Source organism: Tiliqua scincoides, chromosome 4 (assembly GCF_035046505.1).
Source record: "Tiliqua scincoides isolate rTilSci1 chromosome 4, rTilSci1.hap2, whole genome shotgun sequence".
Lineage (NCBI taxonomy): Eukaryota > Metazoa > Chordata > Lepidosauria > Squamata > Scincidae > Tiliqua > Tiliqua scincoides.
This window is the reverse complement of record NC_089824.1, coordinates 133,406,076-133,427,070: the sequence shown is the minus strand read 5'-3', so window position 1 is coordinate 133,427,070 and position 20,995 is coordinate 133,406,076. Positions and strand designations below refer to the sequence as shown.

Here is a 20,995-nt window from a genome sequence, read left to right as displayed (position 1 = left end):
TCTCAGAAGCTAAGCAGGGTCATTCCTGGTTAGTACTTGGATGGGAGACCGCCTGGGAATACCGGGTGCTGTAGGCTTATACCATAGTCTTTTGAGACTGAAGGTTGCCAACCAAGAGTTAATTGGCTCTTTTGGATTTCTCTGAAGCAATTCATGAACATGAAGCTCCAAAAGGAAGCTCCAGAATCTGAATGGTTTCCAGACATGGGTGACCTGGACAGCAGCTGTGCTGCCTTATGTGGTCAAACATATGCCCTCTTCCCTCAGCTATCAGCCAGGAAAACTATGGAGGGCATGTTTGTAAAAAGAATTAATGCTGCTCAGTAACCTTCTTGGGAAGTAGCAGTCGGCTCTAGGAGAGGAAGAATGTGGGCAGCCCATGTGATGAATGGCCACAACTGGGCAAATAATTCCTGTTTTGTTTTGATGGACCATCTGACTGACAGCTTTCTTAAATCAAGCCCAGTGCTGGAATATTTGTTTGTTGTTGTCCTGGACATGTAAGAGACCAGTGAGGGTTGACACAGAGTCAGGGAAGAAGCAGACTCTGTGACACATGAAAGAGAACTTTTATCCTAGAAGGTGAAAGTTCCATCACTGAGGTAATGGGAGAATCTGTCGCTTATCTTCCTTCTCCTCTGGTCATTGTGCCAAAATAAGCGTTAGGTAACTGGGCTAACTCTACCTTCTTGAACTGAACACTTATAATGTGACGCTGACTCCAGTTTGGGGAGCTAACTATTTCCAGGCTTTTGCACTTGATCTGCTGCTCAATATGACATTAACACACCCATCTTAGAAGCAGAGACAGAATCCCACTTTGATTCGTCAGGATCTTGTATTTTCATACAAGTAAGATCTTTTTCCAAGGCAGATATAGATGGTTTCGTATAACAGATGTGACAATAAATGTTTGTGTGTGATAAAGCAAAGAGCAACCTTGTTGAGCCGTTAGGTTTCATTATTGCATCCCATCAGCTGTAATTGGTTTGGTTTGTTGTCTCATTTGAAACAATGGTCATATTTGGCAAGCCCAAATGCAAGAGTTCCTGGGTTCTGAAATTACATGTGAATTTGCGCTCTCTTTGTGTTCAATGTCAGTTTTGTGACAAAAGTTTAATCGTATTCATGCAGTTCAGAGTTCTGACAAAAATGCGATGAAATGTGTGGTTGTATAAAACAATGTCAAGAAGTTTTTCAGGTGTCCTTCACTTTCCTTTCTCTCCCTCTCTCCCATGTTCCCCCCGCAATGGAAAATTGCATAAAGCGGCATGGAATTTGGAATTGCTCTACACACACCTATTGTTCAAAGTCTAATTTTAACCTTGTCATAAAGATTCCTTTTTGTAAGCTGTTGAATGTGATATGCAGTCACTGTTTGTCAAGGCTAAGTGCTATAGGACATAATGCTTTCTTAAAATAATGTTGTGTAATTGCAGAAGAAGCATTCTGAAGGTCTTGAAAAATTCTTGTGAATACTGAAGCTTTTCTAAATTTTATTGATTTTTTTCCTCAAATTTTAGTCCTATTAAACGCTTACAAATGTTTCTTAATGCTACCAGGATGCTGAGTTTAGGTAAGAATGTAAAGAGCAAAGTAACCTTTTCTATTGAAAATATCACTCAGCAAGAACTTAAACCACTTTCTAAAAAGTCATTGAGCAAGCAATTAGTTTTGTGTTTCATCTTTGCAGTAAGAACATAAGAAGAGTCCTGCTGGATCAGGCCAAAGGCCCATCTGGTCCAGCCTCCTGTATCTCACAGTAGCCCACCAAATGCCCCAAGGAGCACACAAGACAACAGACACAATCTACGTCCCGGTACCCTCCCCTGCATCTGGCAATCAGAGGCTACCTGCCTCTAAAACCAAGAGCTTGCGCATACCTACTATGACTTGTAACCCATATGAACTTTTCTTCCAGAAATTTGTTCAATTTCCTCTTAAGGGCATCCAGGCAAGAGGCCATCACTACAGTGCTTTTATTTATTTATTTTTCACATTTTTGTACCGCCCTTCTTCCAAAGAGCTCAGGGTGGTATACCCAGCTGCTCCCCTCCTTTTGCCTTCACAACAGCCCTGTGAGGTAGGTGAGGCTGAGAGAAAGTGACTGGCCCAAGGTCACCCAGGAAACTTTTTTTGGACTTTGTATGAAGCTCTTATATTGACGCAGATAATTGGTCCAGCCTGCCTAGTATTATCTTCTCTGATCGGTAGTGGCACTCCAGGGTCTCTGTCCAAAGTCCTTCTTAGCCCTGTTACCCAAGATTCTTTAGCCAGACATTTAAGCTTTGTGCAAAGCATGTATACTGACACTGAGCCAGTATCCTTCCTAAGCTATAAAAGGTAAGCTCTATGATCTGTCAATCTCATGCACACATGAGAGAAGACTGTACATACCAGAGTTTCATTTCTTGTTTGCCATGCACTGGATCCCCTTTCCAGAGAGCCACGATTTGTTTCAGTTGTTTCAGAACAGTGGTTCTTTGGCAGTAAACACTATTGCAACCAAAACAACAAACACATCCCATCCTGCATATGCAACCTGCCTTCTAGTGCATACGTCACTCCTCTGGTTCCTGTCTAGATATTATAAATCTTTGTTGCATCTTGGTTGCATTAATCTGGAGTAGAAATCACCTTCTACAATTACTGGCAAATACAGTGTGTATAGACTGCATACCCCCATCACTCAGTCATGTGCACCAACAGATGCAAACAAAGCAGTTATTCTTATTTGAATCCAGTCTCTGCACCAACTTGGGGATGGAGCCTTGCATCAGCTGAGCTTGGCTGACACAGCGCTCTGGGGTGGGCGGGGAAGAGGCTGGAGGGAGTTATTTCAGGGCGGGGGAGGGTAGGTGGAGGGCAGTTCTGGGGGTGGACATGGAGCAGGAGGCAGGGCTAGAACCCAGCTCTTATGCCAGATCCTAACCCCCGTTCCCAAGCAGTGCGGAGCAACTTCAAGCCACTCCACTCTCCTCTGAAGGTGGCGCACCTCTGGAGGTGGTGCAAGTCCGAGGAGACCCATTGAGGCTGCAGGGGCTTACCCAGGGGTAAGGGGAAGAGATTCCCCTTATCTCCAGCTGAGCCACTTTGGGGCTCTATCTTGTGCTGGATACAGGCCTCCTGGTCTGCCTGTTCCAGCGCAAGATAGGATTGCGCTGCTATTTTCCTAGTTTTTGTTTCATACACCATGAGGAATGGCTACATGGTGACCTAGGGTGAGAGCATAAAGAAGATGAAAAAGATCTTGGGGAGCAAGGCTGGGAAAGACTGTTGGAGACTATCCATCTTGCACGATATCAATTCTGGTGGCAGCTGTTCATTCAAAAACATGATATGCACACTTTACATTTTAAAGTGTAAAACAATTGAGTTTTGTGGCTTATTTCAAATGATTGTTACCTGCCCCATGCTTTCGAGTGTAGGAAACATGCTAGAAATGTAAATAAATGAATGTCTTCAGTTACAAATGAGATGCAGAAGTATGGAATTCCATCCACACCCTTTGCCTTTGTTATTGCCATGTCCCATCCGTGTCCTTTGATCATTATTTCCTTTCTCAGCTTGTCATCAAAATGGCACCTCTACCACCAGACAGTGTGTTCCATGTGTTTACTAACGCACACAGGAAAATGAAAACAAATTTTCAGCTACTTCTGTTTTGTAAAAGTTGTTGCACGCAGAACAAGACTCTATGTGCTGATTTCAGAAGGCACATTTCCGTTAAAGTTGATTTTGTAATATGAAAACAAAAATGCACACAAAAGCCTAACATTATTTTATTCGGATACTGGGACTTCCTTTTTTAATTATGACACAAGCTCTAGGGAAAGCAACTGAAGGAATGAGCAAATTATCCAAGCTACGTGAACAGTTGTACTGTTCCCTACAGAGTGATGGATTTCGTTTTCTCTCACAAGCAGATGTGAGCAATCCTAGGAAGACACTGAAATATTAAGTGCTTTCTTTAACTGCACTTTTCCCTGGCAGGGCACAAAGAAGGTCAACTTTAGGAAAAAAGCAAACAAGATTTGAAATTTACATGTCCATCGGTTCCTGTTCTTTGTTTTATGAGCATGCCTGGTGCCTTCTCTCCGTGTTTCTTATTCTCTTTGTACTTTCCACACTGCATATCTGTTGTCAACTCCCTTTTCTTCTTTCCCAGCTTCCATCGTTCGGCATGTAAGCACTAAACTCCAGGGTCTTCCATTTGCGAAGATTACCCTCCTCCCCGCAGCAGGTTGGGCATCCCTGCTGATACTTGAGCTCACTGGCCAGCAATCTCTGCATCTTTGGATGTTCCGTTTTACTTTGTAATGCTAGCCCATTCTCTATACATTGTTTTTACTTCATAAGTCTGGAAAAAGTGCAGTACCAAAAAATATTGTGAAGCACGCTATGAGCAGATAGACAACACTGCATTGCAGGAGTAGTGAGGTTCAGATCATTCCGTTGTAAACCCTTACTTGCAACAGCTTAATCTTGCATACGATTGGGCTGTTAGGCTCTCATCTCATCAACCTGTTTAAACCAGTGTTCCCTGACAGAAGCGTCACTGAAACCTGTGGCAGAAATGGGAATCTACTTTTATACTCACTGATTTATGGACTACAGACTTGGGTTACAAACGTAGTAACATATAAACATGTCTGTTTTAGAAACATGATGTCTATTCTTGCACATTACAGCTGGGTGACCGTTCAGACTTTACATACAATTATGTTGTATTGCAAGGTGTGTTTTTTTTTTTGGGGGGGGGGGTGGCGGTGACAGTATTTACCTAGGATAGCTTCTTAAGACATCTCTGTTGGGTTGTTCACGATGAGCCCACTGTGGCTGTCTTTATTCCAGCACTGACATTTAGGAAGTAGTAACCACAGTTACATTCTGAAAGTTACTTCCCTTAATGAATATAGCACCAAAGCACTCTGGATGAAAGAAAGGTCATATAAATTAACTTCTGAAAAGAAGTACTGTGATCATTTTGTTCAAACCTTTACATCATTTATAATGAACAGAAAACAGTCAAAGGTTACACAGTTCACCAAACACAAGTATTTTGTATGCCAAAGTTAACACAAACTCTAGCTTCAGTACTTAATCTTGTCTCATTATTGTCCCCTCAGTGTAAATGCACACTTTCCTTGTGAAAACAATGACAGTTAACAAGTCACTGGTGGACTTCATGGACTGTCTCTGTTATCAGAGCCCGTCTGATTTTGTTTTTCCTTGTTTGTCTCTTTTGTACAAATGACAGCCAGTGATGGCTTCTTTGACCTGAACTGCAGTCCTCCATTGACTTTAAAATGTGCCATTTGTGTTTCTCATTTATTCCATTCTGAGCTTTATACTTTTGTTATAGTGGTTCAGAAATGGAAATTCCCCCTTCAATATGGCTGCAGTTTAAACCACAATTTGAGATCTGAGGGCTCAGCAAAAAAAAGACGAAACTGACTGAAAGAAACAGTGGAGCTTGGAAGTGTACTGGAACACTGGTGCCACAACCTGAAAAGGCATGTTGTCTCCTTGGTAGCTGAGTCTGAGGTCGGAATCCCCCCAAATGTAGATCTGGTTCCAAGGAGTTTCAGACTTGTGCTCAGCTCAAGCGGCCAGACAGATGTTGTCATCTAATCAGTATTGGAATTTTCTTCTTAATGTACTTGTCTACAATGGAGTCAGTTTTTCTGACCAGTAAAATGTTGATTTATTAATTTTGATTGCTTTATATTAATATTTGAGTGTTTATACTTAAGTTCTGGAGACATACCATGGCTTACGTTTGTTTTGCCATGTTTGTTGAACTTATCATTGAAGTTAGTTGTGGAGAAAGTTTACAGGAAGATATGAACTGTTAGGAAATGGACTTGGAATTTTTCTAGGTAGAAAAATTGAGCTCCCTGTCAAATCCTCAGTTAGATACATTGTGAATAATGGTTATTTGGTTGAATATTTTTTGTCAGATCATTACTTACATGGATGTGAGCTTTGAAGCAGAACTTCTTTGGTTTGAATCTGAGCTTTTTCATGAACTCACTAGGTGACCTTAAGAAAGTCACTCCCTCTCAACCTCAGCTCCCCAACTGCAATGTGGGGATAATAAAATCTTACAAGGTTGTTGTAAGGACACATCAAAATAATATATATGAATGTACACTCAGAAAACACTATATAAATGTTTATTATTATTATTATTATTATTATTATTATTATTATTATTATTATTATTATTATTATTATTATTATTATAAGTGTTTGACATATGATTTCCACTGCTATGTCTGTCTCCATCATCCCCAAATAAGGTTGTGTGGGTCTGCAGATAGACAGCCCAAACCAATTCAGTGCTAGCGAAGGAGGGGGGCACACATCCCACGCTACATCCAGCACTGGAATTGAGCAGGACAGAACTCTCCTTGAGGTAAGGGGACATTTGCTCCCCTACCGCATGTCATGCTCCAGTCTGCTCCCAAATCCACCATATTGCCAAGGCAAGGGTGGAATTTAAGCAAAAGTTAAACTGGAGAAGTGTGAAGTTTCAGCTCATCTCTAACTTGGGCCAATAAAGACATGTTTGTGCTTCAGTTTATACACTTCCATTTTTCTGTGGGCATGTAGGAGAAAAAATAATATGCAAGGAGCCCTCAGGAGTAGATTGCAATTGAGGAAATGTATAATGTGAGGAAAGTTGTAATGAAATTACAGTTCTTTGTAAAATTATCCTCATCCAAGCCCTTCATTTGTCTCCAGTCATTTGTAATGCACAACAGCTGTTTCCCAGTACTTGAATGCATGCATAATAAGTTTAAGATAATTTAATTTATTTGTATAAGGGTACAGCGAATTCTTACCTTCTTTTGTTACAAGAGTGCTTATTATTGCCTACCTCAAGCATATGCTTGATTTATTTTTGTTGGTTTATTAAAAACCCTTTAGTTTAATACATAATTTTGAGAAGCAAAGTGCTTCAAGGGCATTTGTCCTGGTCGCTTCTGTTAATAAGAGTATGGACGATACAGAGCCCTTTTCCAGGTGAGATATGGTGTTGTTTGTTTTTTTCCCCTTTTCCCACAAACTTTATTGCTGCTTTCAGTCCCTTCCGTTTATACAGAGTTGGTTTCTGTGTTGGGGCCAGTGGAGGGTGTGTAGCTTGTGAGTTCAGTATCAGAAGCAAAGCACATTGCATTCCTTTCATGTTGATGGCATTTAGTCCAAGAGTCATTATAGAAAGTGGCAGAAAGTGGCAACAGTTTGCCATAGATGATGGCAGAAGCTACTGTCCATCTACTAAATTAGACAAAATGAGGCCATGCACAAAATGCTAACTAGCAAGTCCTCATTGGCAGTTGTCCTTAATTCTGGGCGTCAGAGATCATAAAGAATGCTGATAAAGTGGAATGAATTCAGAATGGAGCTACTGAAGCCAAGGATTTGAACAGCATATTTGGGGGAGGAAAAGCGAGGGGAGCTGAGGTTGTTTTAGAATAGAGAAAGGATCAGAGGACGTGCTGACAGGCCAGCCAGACATAAATAATTTTTTAAAAATAAAATGAGACCATAAGGCCTGGTCTCAGGGCAGGCCAAATACAGAGGGAAAATCTGGGAACTCCCTACATCAGCCAGAACCAGGGAAGAGGTTTGTGAAAGAGGTTTACCTGTGACTCCATTGACCTACTAGCCATTGGCTGTGGCTCCCTGTTACGTTATTTTTCTTTTCTTTTGGGGAGGAGGTAATGTAAGCCCAGCCTCAGCAGTACTTTCATTTTTCTTCTTGAAAATATTTGGGATGAGGTGAGCTAGACGTGTTTGCTTACCATACAAGCGTGTGACTAAAGGCAGCAAGAATCAGGCTCCAAGCACCAAGCAAGCCATGGAATGTCCTTCCTGGAAATCATCAAGCTGATTTCTGCTGCTGCTTCTGCAATAGAGAGAGAGAGAGAGAGAGAGAGAGAGAGAGAGAGATGCATGCCAGGGTTTAGCTGCAAAGGGAGAAGGGGAGGTGTGCGTACAAAAAGTGCAGGCAATGCTAACCTGCTCCATGTCTGCTGCCAGCTGGGACCTCCCTTTTCCCCACCAATGAGTTGTAGAGCAGGCTGAAAAAACAGCTGCAGTGCTCAGCATGTCTGACTGAGCACCCAGTTCTCCAGCACTCATAGTCTCAACTTGGTGACACTGTGAGGCAAACAAATGCATGCAGGTAGTGACCTTCACTGATCCTTCAGTACCCCCTGCTCCCTGCCTACTTTTTTTCTTTCTCTGTTAGTTTCTTCAAAAAGGGAAACATTTGTATCTCCCTCGCAATGGCAACAGACTTTTGGCAACCAATGACGCCAGGAGCAGAAGCAAAGTTTTGATTGCACGCTTCTACTTTTCAAATCAGAAAAGCTTTATGCCGGTGGCCAGGGCAAGAAGAAGCATTTTGTTCTCACCTCCTGGAAGAGGGGTCAGGAGAAGCCATTCAGAGGGTCAGTCTCTTATCGCCCTCCTGCAATTCACCATTGTGAGGATGCCTTTATTGCTAATCATCACACCAAAAAGGTGAAAGTACAAATAAGCCCCACCCAGCAGCACCAGAGAGCCAAGAAGGATAGAGAGGAGCTTAGAGAGGAGCAGGGGAGGGCAAAAGCCCCAGATCCAACAAGCTCGCACCTGTTGGCCCCATTGGGTTGGCGCTGCCACGCCCACTGTGGCGCTGCCTCCACCTGCGGCACCGGTGCTGCCTCCTCCATCCACCCTCTGGAACCATTCTGGGAGCAGGCAAAGCCCTACGCTGCAGTGCTCGGAAAGCCTTCTGAGGCCACCAGAGTGCCTTTAACACTGCTTCTGGTTTTCACTGGAAAACCGGAAGTACTAGTAAGGGCGCTGCAGAAGGCTTTCCAAGCACCTAGGATCATTGTGCAAGGCTCCATAGCCAAGGTACGTATCCCCCTGGAGTGGCAGCGTGCTGTGGAAGGGCGACAGCAGTTGCGGTCCTGTGCCCCAGGTTGCCACAGGAACCAGGTCCCCAACTGTCTTTAAGTGGCTCCCTGAGGAGCCATGGCTCACAGTTTGGGAACCACTGATCTACAGGAAGAGGAAGCATAGGGATTGTACTCTGAATTCTCTCTTGATACTAACACATATATATTTGTGAAGGCAGTCTGCACTTGGCTTTCTTATCTCCTACAAGAATTCTTCAAAATTAAACTTAACGTATATGAGAGATGCTGTCAGACTTCAAAGATTTAAACGTATAGTGTATCGAAAAGAAGATTGGATCTTTCCTGAAGACTAGACAAACAGCAATTTTGAAAATACAAGAAAGGTAGATTTAGGTGTCCAGATTAGGACAAACTTCCTAAATATAAGAGGATTTCAGTAATGGAAAAAGTTGCCTCCCAAGGCTGTTGGGATTGTCTTTCTTGGAAATACTCAAAAGATGCTCTAGGCAGGCACCTGTCATGGTTGCTTTGAGGTTTCAGCAAGGATACCCAGGCCTCTGTCAGAGCTAATGCCTCACAGTGGCTATGTGCTACAAAGTCACCAGTTTTAAATCTCACGTCTGCCGTGAACTTCCTCGGTGAACCTTGGCAAGCTACTCTCCTTTAGCCTTAACTGCCCAGCCTGTAGCATCACTCAGGGGGTGCGGGCCACACCAGGAGATGTGCACAGGGGTGTGTGTGACACCACTACTGGCCAAAATTTTTAAAATATTGGTATTTTCGAATAATGCCATCATGTTATATATCATTCAATGCGTAATTTCATGCAGAATTCTATCATAAGTTATGGCCAAAAAACCAGCAGGGCAGGGCGATGGTGCATCACCACGCCCACTGCCCAGGGCATTGTCTTGCCCACTGCATGGGAGGAGGTCCATTGTGGGGGTGACACACTGGCCTCTTGCACCAGGTGATGCCTATCTCCAATATATGGATAAAACTTTCCTTACTGATTTATTTTAAGGACTTCAGCAAGACAGTTCACACAAAACCCTTTGCACACACAGAAAGTGCTAAAGCGGATAACCTCTATAACTGAGGGTTAGGCACTGGAAAGTTTGGCCAAAATGGTGGCACCTGGGAATGCTGTCCCTTCAGTGCTGGCATCAGTGGTAGCAGGCAGTGCTCCTGCAAAGGTCAGACATGAGACCTGGTGGAGTTCCCCCTCCCCCGGGTTCCCATTGTAACCTGGTGCTGGTCCTATCATTCTGCCTTTCTTATTTATATACTGTATCGCAGTAGTTCTCACACATTTAGCATCGGGACCCACTTTTTAGAATGAGAATCTGTCAGTGCTCACCGGAAGTGATGTCATGACTGGAAGTGACATCATCAGGCAGGGAAAATTTTTCACAATCCTAGGCTGCAATCCTACCCACACTTACCCAGCAGTAAGTCCCATTCATTGTTAAAAGAATATACATAGTAGCTTGTTAAAAGTACAGGGCTGTAAATGCAGTCACATACTATGGTAGCATCAAGTCTAATATATTAAAAATAAAATATTGAAATGAATGGGGACCCACCTGAAATTGGCTCGTGACCCACCTGGTGGGTCCTAACCCGCAGTTTGAGAAACACTGCTGTATAAGAAATGAAAAAGACTGCTGTTTAAGAAATGAAAAAACAAAGTAGCTTTTGCATTTGAAAAGGCTGAGGAATAATATACTGTTAAAGAAAAATGTAGGTGTTATATTTTGAAAGTAACTGATCCATTAATGAAAAAGAAAATTGAGAAGTAGTCTACATTTTTCTGTGTAAGGTGTGCACCAGAATGTCCACATCTTCAAAGTGTGCCTGCAAATTATCTGAGCAGTTTCTTGGCATGCAAGATCTTGGGATGCAAGTGGAAATGCAAGAGGAGAAGTTCTAAGCACTATCATTTTCTCAGTTATTACAGAACTGTCAGCAGGGTTGATTAACTGCTACACGTTAATTGGTATGTTTTCTCTATATGTGGCTATACATATCTGTGCCTTCATACCATTCCTACCCATTTATTTCATAATAAATAATCCAAATACAGAAAACAAATAAAAATTACCAGACATTTGCATACAATGTGAAGGACGTTCCTTTATCCACTTCAACGGCACCATGTGGCAGATTTCGGAATAAATAATCATTTGTGGTGAGGGTATGCCTTATCGAACATATGCAGATCAACACTAATTAATGCTAATTAAGGTTTCCTGTCTATCTAGTTGGAAAAACATCCAAATGTTATGAAATCAGTTAGTATGCCTATTACCCTAATTGTTTTATATGGGATGGATTTTAATTAAAATATGTAAATTGACCTTAATTGCTATATACTAATGGGGGTTCATGTTATCACTCTGGAAGTGACAAGATGGTGAGTTAGGGGTACTTAACCAAATAATTCAATGAAATCCTTAACTCAATGGCCTTCACCCCAAATCATTTTTATTCGAAATTGCCAAAGGAACATATTTCCTTGTAGCTCTTTTTTAACAAATAAATAAATGGTAATTTTTTTTCTGTACTACAAATCATTTTCATTGCAGGTGCAGGCAAAGTTTGAAATCGTGGGAGCTTAATCTGGCTTTGCTATACACATTTTCCTTGTTATTTCACTGTTTTTGTATGAAGTGGTTTGATTATCTCCTTTAAAATCATGCAGTGTATAACGCTGACAGAAATTAATCAGAATGCCTTGCGGTTACTGTGCTTTCTGATCAGGTAAATTCAGTGGCATAGAGAACTGGCATAGTGGTGAAGAGTCTGTGCTCTCCCTGAGTTTAGTTCTCTTCTCTGCCATGGATTTTCACTATATGGTACTAAGAAAGCCACTCATTCTCAGCCCCAGCTGCAATTGGAGACTAATACTTGAATATTAAGGATTTCCTTTTAGGGTCCTCACCAGGAAAAAGGTAGAATAAAACTTCTTTATACAAACAAATAAACAAGCAGTACTCTCCCTTATACCAGTGTTTTCCAAACTGTGAGTTGCAACCCCATTGGTGGGTCGTGCCCTGATTTTTGGTGGGTCATTGACCTGCCAAGACCAGAAAACTGAAGAACACAATAACACACCACCCAGAAGTTGTTCTGTCACTGGCTTTATTGCACTGTGTTTCCCAAACTGTGTGTCACGACGCACCAGTGCCACACAGTTTGGAAAATGTGGTACAATGCAACCAGTGATGCGGGGAGTGTGCAGGTGGCCCCAGAAGCGACACAACAACCCTGTGAAGACTAGTGAGACTCAGAAGAAGTAGTTTGCCCAAGACCACTTAATGAGCATTTGATCTTGAATATTCCAGCTATAGGCGGGTCCCCATATCAGCGGATCCAGTATCTGTAGATTCACTAATCCACAGATCTGAGGGCCCTATCCCCCCATGCCCATTACTTAAATATTTACCCTAGCAAAAATGTTCCTCCTTTACAGGGTCACTACAGCATACAAGTTTGTAGTGACGCACAGGCTGCCTCCTGAACACTTGAAAAAACGAGGAAGTGGTTAATTTCCACTTCCTGTTAACCTCATTCTAATCATTTCAATCATTCAGGCTGCCAGGAGGCAGCCTGCATGTCACTGTGAGCTTGTATGTGATGTGTAGGCTGCTGCTTTTATGCTTATAGTGACCCTGTAAAGGAAGAACATTTTTGCTGGAGTAAGCATTCAGATAACACTAATAGGCACACTAGGGGTAGGGGTGAAGACAGGGTTCCCTATATCTGCGAGGGGACCCTGGAATGGATCCCCCATGGATATGGGGGCACGTCTGTACTAAAAGTTGTATCCAAAGAAGTGCATGACTAGTTCCATGTGCCCTAGAAAGATTTGGACTTGTGCTTCTTGAACAGCACCCTTTCCCGCTATATCGCAAAGTACATTGAAGTCAGAGGAATCTTTTATGATATAACAGTGAACCCCATTGGACTGGCCCTGCCTCTTGTGGCAGTACTGTGTCAAGCCCATATATCTTTATTATATTCTTACCTTTTCGTCCTAACATCAGATAGTACCTATTCAGAAATACATGTTTTGTTCCTATACATTCCTCTCTCGATGCATTTATAGTGCAATCCCATTCATGTTTACTCAAAAGTAAATTCTACTGTGTGCTGTTAGGTTTCACCCAGGCAAATGTGCACAGAATTGTAGCATCATGTATTTGTATACGTAGCAATACTTCAAAAATGCAGTTTTTGTTTTGTTTGTAACTAACCTGTAGAATCTCTTCCTATTTTACAGGACATTGTAACAAATGTTTCTCCAAGAATAGTACGTGGAACGACCTCGGGTCCCCTGTATGGTCCAGGCCAAGGTTCTTTTCTCAACATTGAGCTAATCAGTGAGAAGACAGCAGCCTATTGGTGTAGAAGTATCACAGAGCTGAAGAGTGACTTCCCTGACAAAGTGAGTATATTATTTATTGACATTTATATTGCACTGATTTCCATCCCATTTCAAGGGATCAATCTAACAAACGTAGATCAAATTCAGAGGAGTTCAGAGCTGCAAACATAAGCAGAGAATCAGCAGAATCTTAAGATCCACTGAACAAGATCATGGAAAGAATCATAATGAAAGAAGTGATTTTTTTTCCCCACTACCCTTCTGAAAAGCCACCTGCAACTCACCGCCGGGTTGCAATTGTGAAACTGGAACTGGATTGCGATTACAACTTTCACGTTTTACAAGCTGAGGGGAACCCTTCAGAGCACTCTGCAGGGCTCCCTACACCCTGGTCAAAGTAAGAGGTGTTTTTTTTAAATCCCCTGCCCCCACAGCAGTGCAATCCTGAGGATCACATCGCTGCCTTCCCCTGCTCCTTAAGGGGGCTCTCAGGCTGGGTCGTTGCGACACTTCAGTTTGTAAACCACTGGACTAGTCAGTATCAATGTTTGTAATGTACTTCAGTGTGTATGTGAAGTCATCTCTAAACTATCATCATTATAATGGTAAATGTATCCCTAAAAGAGGACAGAGTTTTGTTCTCTGAGTAGAAATCTCTCATTGCTTATTATAAAATGCTCTGCCCAATTAGAGCTTGCGGAAATAGTTTTTGCTCAGATCTCTGTTCCCTCCCCAGGAAAGGCATGTAAAACTAAATCTGCTATGCGTTTTTTTTAAGTGACAAAGAAAAGACACTTTTTGAGCATTTTGTCTGAGTGAACTTAATGAGCACAGAATGACATTCTCCATTTGAATGAATGAAAAGCAGAGAGGAGGACAGAAAAGCATATCAACTAGTGATTACCTTAAAGTAAATTATTGTGTTACAGTAAATATTAAAAACAGGAGAAAATTGATATATAATTGCTTTTTCAGTGTGATGAAGACAGTTTAAACAGAGTGTTTAAAAAAAATGCCAAGAATTAAGCCTTTGTCACCATCAAAGCAGTTGACAGTGCTTTGAATTGATCCTCAGTACAAAAGGAATTGCATTAAAATTTTGCAGATTTCAGTTACCTTAATTTCACAGGGTCTTGACAGGAATTGAGCTAAGTAAGAATCACAATGAATTGAAGGATGCCTCCAAAATGACCTCATCGAAAGTTTTCTTTAAATTGTGGAATTCTGAATTACTGGTCTTGCTTTAGAAATATAACTCGTGCATTAGGAATTTTCCATAGTCCCACATTTTATACAAAGCAAAATGCATGCAGTGTGCCGCAACTTTTTGCATCTCAAATCAACATCTCTATCAATGTCACAGTGTGTCCCCCTGCATCAGTGTGTATCGACAAAGCACAGTAAAAAAGGCAATCTTGGTGTGACTGCATGGATGATTGTGTCAGGCTTTTGTTTTTCGGAGTATTGCACTGACATGCATATGCCTTGTATGAATTGATAAAACACTGCAAAGGCAGTTAACTTGTTTTGTTTACACATATAGTATCCAGATTCTGTGGTGTGGTGCTTTTCCATGTGCAGGTGTACCCATGTGCTTCAGTAAAGCACCACACAAAAATAATCTTGGTGCAATTCTACATGTGTTTCTTTTTTGCCGCATTTCATCAATGCTCATTGGCAACCAAGACAGGAAAAATGACTCAAATGAGCAATGAGAACTGGAAACTACAGCATACCCATGCTTTTTAAAATTCCAGAAGTAATTTAGAAAGTTCCTTGTTAAAATGTCACTCAGGAGCAGCAGGATGCAAGGCATCTTCCAGAAACATGGGGGTTAATGGAACCTTGATGAATTAAACTTTCCTAGAAATAGGGAGTTCCTCGGCCAAACAACTTTCAGTAAATTGTATTTGTAGCACTTCACCACCAATTAAATCCTTTCGTGTTGGCTTAGATGAAAAAACACGTAAATGCCCAAATGCTTTCTACCACATATTTATCCAATGCCAATGCCACTACACTGCATCCTGTAGTGGAGAGGGGCAACCAGACAGCCCAGGAGAGGTACGTAAAAATATTTTTTACTTAAAGTAAAAAAAGTATTTTTTACTTAAAGTAAAAAGTAAAAATATTTTTTACTTACCTCCTAGTAGGCCACCTGGACCTTGGAGAAGCAAGAGGAGGTCTGGATTGAGGAAAGGGGGGTAGGATCCCAGCATGCAGTGCTGCCTGTGAGATCCATGCCCTGACACACTCCTGCACTGAAGCACCCACGACCTGCCACTGCTGTCACCTTACCTGTTCCCGTGGGTCCTTGATAGACTGTTCTCACATATGTGGGGCCTCTGACCATTTGAACTAGTAACCCACAAGCAGCACACTTTTTGTGGTGATGTAATAGGCCCTAGAAGCTGCTGCCTATTTTATAAATGTCAAGGGTAATGGTGATTGGGCAGCAATGCTCCCCTCCCCCCAGTAGCAGCTTGATGCACATAGCCTAATTTTCCCTCAAGAACCATCAAAAATTGTGTCATGACCCACTGGTGGGTCCTGGACCTACAGATTGGGGTCTGCTGCTCTAGAAGATGTATTCCATTTTGCAGAGATGAAATACCACACCCTGACTTCTCAGATAAATTCAGCATTCCCACAACAAAAGTGCTGCCTGACAAAAATGCATGCAGATGGTGTTACAAATTTTCCCATTCCCCTCCACCCCACAAAGTGTGCAGTGGCCTTGAGGGAGATGAGTGCATTCCAGCACCCCACCTCATATGATTTCTGTGGATTTTCTTGCATTGTGCAAGTCCTTTCATGTCTTTGTGTTGATCAAATAAGCCTTTACGAAAGATGACAAGCAACAGCACAGGGCAGTAAGGCATACTGGATATTTGTAACTTCAGTCAGAACAATCTTTTTGCTTCAAGCTCAAGACATTGGTTTTATTAGAAATGAATGGATTTTACCGTTTTACGAGGGCTATAAGCACATCTTGAAAATGTTGCCTCAAGGTAGAAAGTAAGAGAGAGAAAAAAATTAAGCCATTTCTGAAATACTCCACCACTTCTCCTCTAGAAAATGAGCTGAGAGCTTCTCTTGATTATTGGGAAAAACAAATCCTTAATGGCTAGAGATATCTTTAGCGCTCTCATCACCCGATCTTCCCAGTTCAGCTAATGTCAGTACTGAAACTTGCTACTTGAAGGAATTCAGGGAGAGCTGCTTGCAAGCAAGAGGAACCATTCTGTATGTCAGTTTTCTTTTTCTTCCAAAATGTGTTGCATGATTGCACTGGCAGTTGTGTACAAGTGGGTTGTGCAAACGTATGTTTATATTTTTACCCTACACATTATCGTCAAATGTCGCTTTGTTTCAACTGTGTATAGATACAAGTTAAGATCCAAAGAGCTGCACCCAGAGAGGATTGTGAACACTTGTTTTGCTTTGGACGTGGAGCTTGATTCTCTGAGTATATTCAGTGCCAATTTTTGCAAATGACAACTAGACACCAAAATTAAAAAATATATTTTTTCAGCACATTATATTCAGCACATGTGACCACCTCCTCAGCCTATTTCTTTCCATTTTCAAACAGCAACAATAACCAAGGCACATTTCCTAGGGATCAATGAACTACTGGGGTTAAAGGCTTGTAGCAGTGCCTTCGGATATCAACTCTTGCTCTGTTCCTCAGTCATTGCTAGTGTATGGAGTGTTCTAGTGAGGAAAAAAGGGTTTCATTGCAGTGTTAGAGAGTAAACAATTAGTATAACAATACTTTAGTATAACAATACCTCATAATAGCTTTGGATGCTAAGTTTACTGTTGACTTATTATGAAAGAGAGAGATGAAAAAAGATGTAAGACAGCAGATTCAATCACTGTTAAGCCTCATTATCACTTCCAAATGAATTTTTCATCAGTTTTGCATCTAAGGCCTTCTTCACGTGATGCCACAAACCATGATTTGTTTGATCAGAATTCTGTTTCTCATCCTGAATTACAAACTGTATTTACTACTGGACATCTAACAATAATGAGAAAGGTTCAGGTTATTTCTGGACTTTCCCACCCATATATACTCCTTGATAAGTCTAGGTTGAGACATGATTCCAATGTGGGTTAATTAAATCTGGGGTAAATTTGTGGGTTAACCAAATGTGGGCTAATTAAGTGTCATGGCAGCACACCAGAGTTTGGTCTAAGCCTAGAAAGGCATAATGCATCGGTATTTTTGGTGAGAATGAGAGGGCTCATTTAAGAAAGCCTTAAATTTCTGTTCTTTTACTTTTTTTACACCTAGTACCTATTAGGCACTTTATTTATTATTAACAATATTTATAGCCGCCCTGGGTCCCTTTTAGGGAGAAGGGCAGGATACAAATAAAGTTTATTATTATTATTATTATTATTATTATTATTATTATTATTATTATTATTATAGACCGCTTTTCAACAAAAGTTCACAAAGCGTTTTTAGAGAAAAATCAAATAACTAATGGCTCCCTGTCCCAAAAGGGCTCACAATCTAAAAGATGCAAAACACCAGCAGACAGCCACTAGAAAAAACACTGCTGGGGTGAGGAGGGCCAGTTACTCTCCCCCTGCTAAATAAAAGAGAAGCACCCACTTGAAAAAGTGCCTCTTATCAAATTAGAAATAAATCAACAATAATGTACAGAGTCCTAAAGTTTGCCATGCTGCTATTTTATTTGAAACTGTTTGTTGTCTGTTAAATGTTCACAACTGGAGCATGAACACACACAGACACACTTTTTCTAAGTTAAGTTGAATAGGAGAAAAAATGCTCTTTCAGTCAAGGAATCTATAGTGTTGATTACAATACGATTTTCCTGGTTGCCTATACTAAGCTATTAGGCAGGCCGGTTCTGCTCACAGCACGTCCTGCAACAGGTATTGCTTCAGACCAAAGCACTCAGATTATTACACATCATACGTTTTCTTTATTCTTAAATTGTCATGGAAAAGTTGTTTTACACTGATGTGACTCTAGCTGCAATCCTGTGCACACTTATCTGGGAGTAAACCCTATTTGCTATAACAGAACTAACTTCTGAGTAGGAAATGCGTAGGACTGGGATGTCAATCAGCTTTCTCCATATCAACAGAAGTCAAAGCGTAAACCAATGACCTCATATTTCTAGTTCTCAGAAATCAGTATACAGTATACCCACACTTAAGAATGGATAAAGCACAAGGTGCCTGAAGCATTGATCACAGACTCCTGAAATGCAGACAGTGCATCAGATTATGGGAACATTTGGACACAGTTGTTGAGAAGCTGTAACCAGGAGCGCATGGTTAAGCTGAGGGGGAGCTGGCGCAAAACCATCTTTGCACCTCTCCAGCCCAGGGGCCCAGCAGAAGTTAAATAGCAAAATGAGCATGCCTCCATTTGCCAGATGCCATGCCTCGGAGCACAAAGAGACATTTATTGAAATTACAGGGAATGGATGAGGCATGCATCACCATGGTCTAGAAACATGGCAGGCCTGTCCCTTCACCAGAAAAGCATCTCAGGTGCAAAGTACAAAGAAAGAAGGTAAAAAGGCAAGTTTCATAATCTTCCTGGTAAAAAGGATCAGGCAGGAACAAATTCAACACTCACAAATTAAATAATTATTTATTAACATTTTATTTAATAATAATAATTTAAAATGAAACAGTTTCTATTGTACTGTGACTTTGTATTTTTCTATTGCTATTTTGTGTACATTGTTATGGTTTTTGGCACCTTCTAGATCTCAACTCATCATGGGTTGAAAGCTGAGCCAGAATGTATCAAATACACAAATGCACAAGCTTTCAGTTTGATAGAAGTTCGGTTGGCCCCATAGTTCTAAGAAACAAGATTAAAATGATAGCAGAAGTGTTGAGACTTTTATCAGTTTCTGAGAATGTACAAGTTTTCATCCTTCAGACATTTACCAGAACTTGGTACAAATGGCAGTCAAAGGGAAAGATTTCTCTATAGAGAGGTGCCAGCTCCCTTTCTGAAACGTTGCATCTTATTTGCTGCTGGGCTATGGCCAGCATGTTCTTGGGTCACTAAACATAATAATACTTAGCTACTTAAGTATTACAGCCCAATCCAATCTCAGCCTTGAGCCGGGCAGGCCTCCCTGCGCCAGCTCTGAGTGTTGCAAACCTGCCATAAGACACATTTGCACCAACTTGAGATCCAGCAGCTTCAGCACAAAGATGTGTGCCAGCCTGTTGGTGCCAGTTCCCTGCACTGACAGGCACAAGGATGTGCTGGGTGGCATGTGGGGGGAGAGGGTGGCAGGAGGGTGGTGTGGAGGTGGAAAGTGGGTATTTCTTGGTGGAGGAAGGCAGAATGGGTGAGGATCCAGCCCAGAAGGGGGATGGGATCAGCGGCAGCAGCACATGCCATATCCTAATCCCCACACTCAGGCCAGGCTACCCTATGCAGATCTGAGTAGCCCCATGGGGCAGGCTGGGACATTACTTGGGGTAAGGGGGAAAAAAAAGATTCCCTTATAGCAGGTGACCTCCGGCCTGCTCCTAACCTGCGTTGGATAAAGCATAGGCCATTGCAACCTGGCTGCACCAGTGCAGTTAGGACTGTGCTGTTAGACTGTTTACACATACGTGGAAAACAACCCATTGGTGAAATGCTCAAACTGAAGACCACAAGAAAATACAAGACATGTTTTTCATCTCAGGCTGTGCTGCAACAGCTGCATTTTACAACCTCAACAGGCAGTTTGCACCAGTAGGCAAATCTATGCATGCAAAAATAAGTTGATCAACCTGTGATTTCTTGGTCTTGTAAAAACACAGTTTTCTTGTCATTCTTAGCTCTTCATATTTGGAAGCAGTGTCTCTGAGAGGCTACCCCAAAACCTAGCAACAGTTCTTTGTTGCCATGAAAATGATAAGCTATTTATTTCTTTTCACATTTTTATACTGCCCTTCCTCCAAGGAGCTCAGGGAGTACATGCTTCCTCCCCTCCTTTTGTCATCACAACAACCCTGTGAGGCAGGTGGGGCTGAGAGAAGGTCACTGGTCCAAAGTCACCCAGGAAGCTTCATTGCTGAATGGGGATTTGAGGTTGGGTCTCCCAGGTCTAAGACAAACTCCCGAATCACCACATTAGCACTTCCCAAAGTGTGGGTTGTGACCCACTGGTGGGGCATGATGTGGGCCATCTTGCCCACCCTTGTGCCAAACCATTGCTTACATGAATCTCTGAAGAAGCCCATTCCTTAACTATACATCCCAACCCAGCAACTCACTCTGCAGGCCTCAGAATGGACCTTCAGAAGCCTACACAAGCCACTTCTGGTTTGCTTTTGAAAACTGGAAGTGGCTTATAGAGGCTTTTGAGGGCCATTCTGAAAACAACAGAGGTTTGTAGAGTGGGTTGCCAGACTGGGAGAGGCCTCCAGCACCACCAGAATTGTCAAGACCCACTGCAGAGGATGAGGTGGGTCATGATGCTGCAAAGTTTGGGAACCGCTGCACTGCACCATCCTGGCTTTATATGGTTGTTTTCTTTATGGTAGGGATAAGAACACTGTTGAGGTTCATTTGAAGACAGCATCTTCTCATGTTCAGGAATTTATTTTTATTTTTATTTTTTTTGGTATTTTCAGATAGCCCTTATCCCTTACCTATTTTGCTATTGGGGTACCTGCT

At 41.8% G+C, this 20,995-nt stretch overlaps 1 protein-coding gene across 3 annotated transcripts in view; it reads left to right on the top strand.

Moving 5' to 3' along the window:
• Window positions 1-20,995, top strand: part of DPYD (dihydropyrimidine dehydrogenase) — a 533,115-nt gene that overhangs the window by 335,547 nt on the left and 176,573 nt on the right. For all 3 annotated transcript variants that reach the window (XM_066623608.1, XM_066623607.1, XM_066623609.1), the window contains one exon: window positions 13,207-13,371. In XM_066623608.1, coding sequence (XP_066479705.1) covers window positions 13,207-13,371 — 165 coding nt within the window. The remainder of the gene's footprint in view (window positions 1-13,206; window positions 13,372-20,995) is intronic.